Raw genomic sequence first — 686 nt, 5'->3', positions numbered from 1 at the left:
AGCTTTGTTAACAAAATAGTCATTATTTACCTTTTTTTTTATAAGTAATTATTCATATGAATGTTTAATTAAATAAATTATTAATATATTCATTTTTAAAATCCATTATTGTTATGTGAAGTCATATTTATTTGCAACATTTATTTTTATAATTATTCGTACATACGAATAGCAGTGATATAAAGCTTAATACAAAAAAATAAAATCCCATGTTGCAAATGTGTATGCATACACATATATATTATTTTTCGAAATTACTTATTTAAATAGAGCATAAGACGACGTAATAAAAAAGAATGGCAGCATGGCGTGGAAAGACTAATAAATTCCTTCATAGTTTCCGAAATTACAAAGAGCCTGAATGTATTACTAATTATAATAAATTTGAAAAGGAAATTAAAAGACAAATTGCAGAATTATATAAAAATAACCCAACAGGATTCTGCAGAAATTGTCAAAAAATAAAACAAGATATAATTAATAAAAACGACCAGTTAAAGGTTTGCTACACTCTCGATTTGTTACGAAATAAGTTAATAGATGATTTTGAAATAAATGCTTTTATGGAAAAATGTCTTGAACCACGTAAATGTCGTTACAATAGAGCGTCTAATGTTAGAAATCCTCCTGCATTAAAAGTCAAATCCGAAAACTCATGCGGAGGAAGGAATGATTGTAATAAAGGA

At 25.8% G+C, this 686-nt stretch overlaps 1 protein-coding gene across 1 annotated transcript; it reads left to right on the top strand.

Annotated features, from left to right (window-relative positions):
• Window positions 1–296: 296 nt before the first annotated feature.
• On the top strand, window positions 297–686 carry PVX_045190 (variable surface protein Vir18-related; the record flags this gene model as incomplete). Its single annotated transcript, XM_001612313.1, has 1 exon — window positions 297–686. A coding segment is annotated over one exon (390 nt), but the record flags the coding sequence as incomplete, so codon positions are not given.

Source organism: Plasmodium vivax, genomic scaffold (assembly GCF_000002415.2).
Source record: "Plasmodium vivax scf_4813 genomic scaffold, whole genome shotgun sequence".
Classification (NCBI taxonomy): Eukaryota; Apicomplexa; class Aconoidasida; order Haemosporida; family Plasmodiidae; genus Plasmodium; species Plasmodium vivax.
Note: the sequence above shows the minus strand (reverse complement) of the source record. Positions and strands in the feature narration are given on the sequence as shown.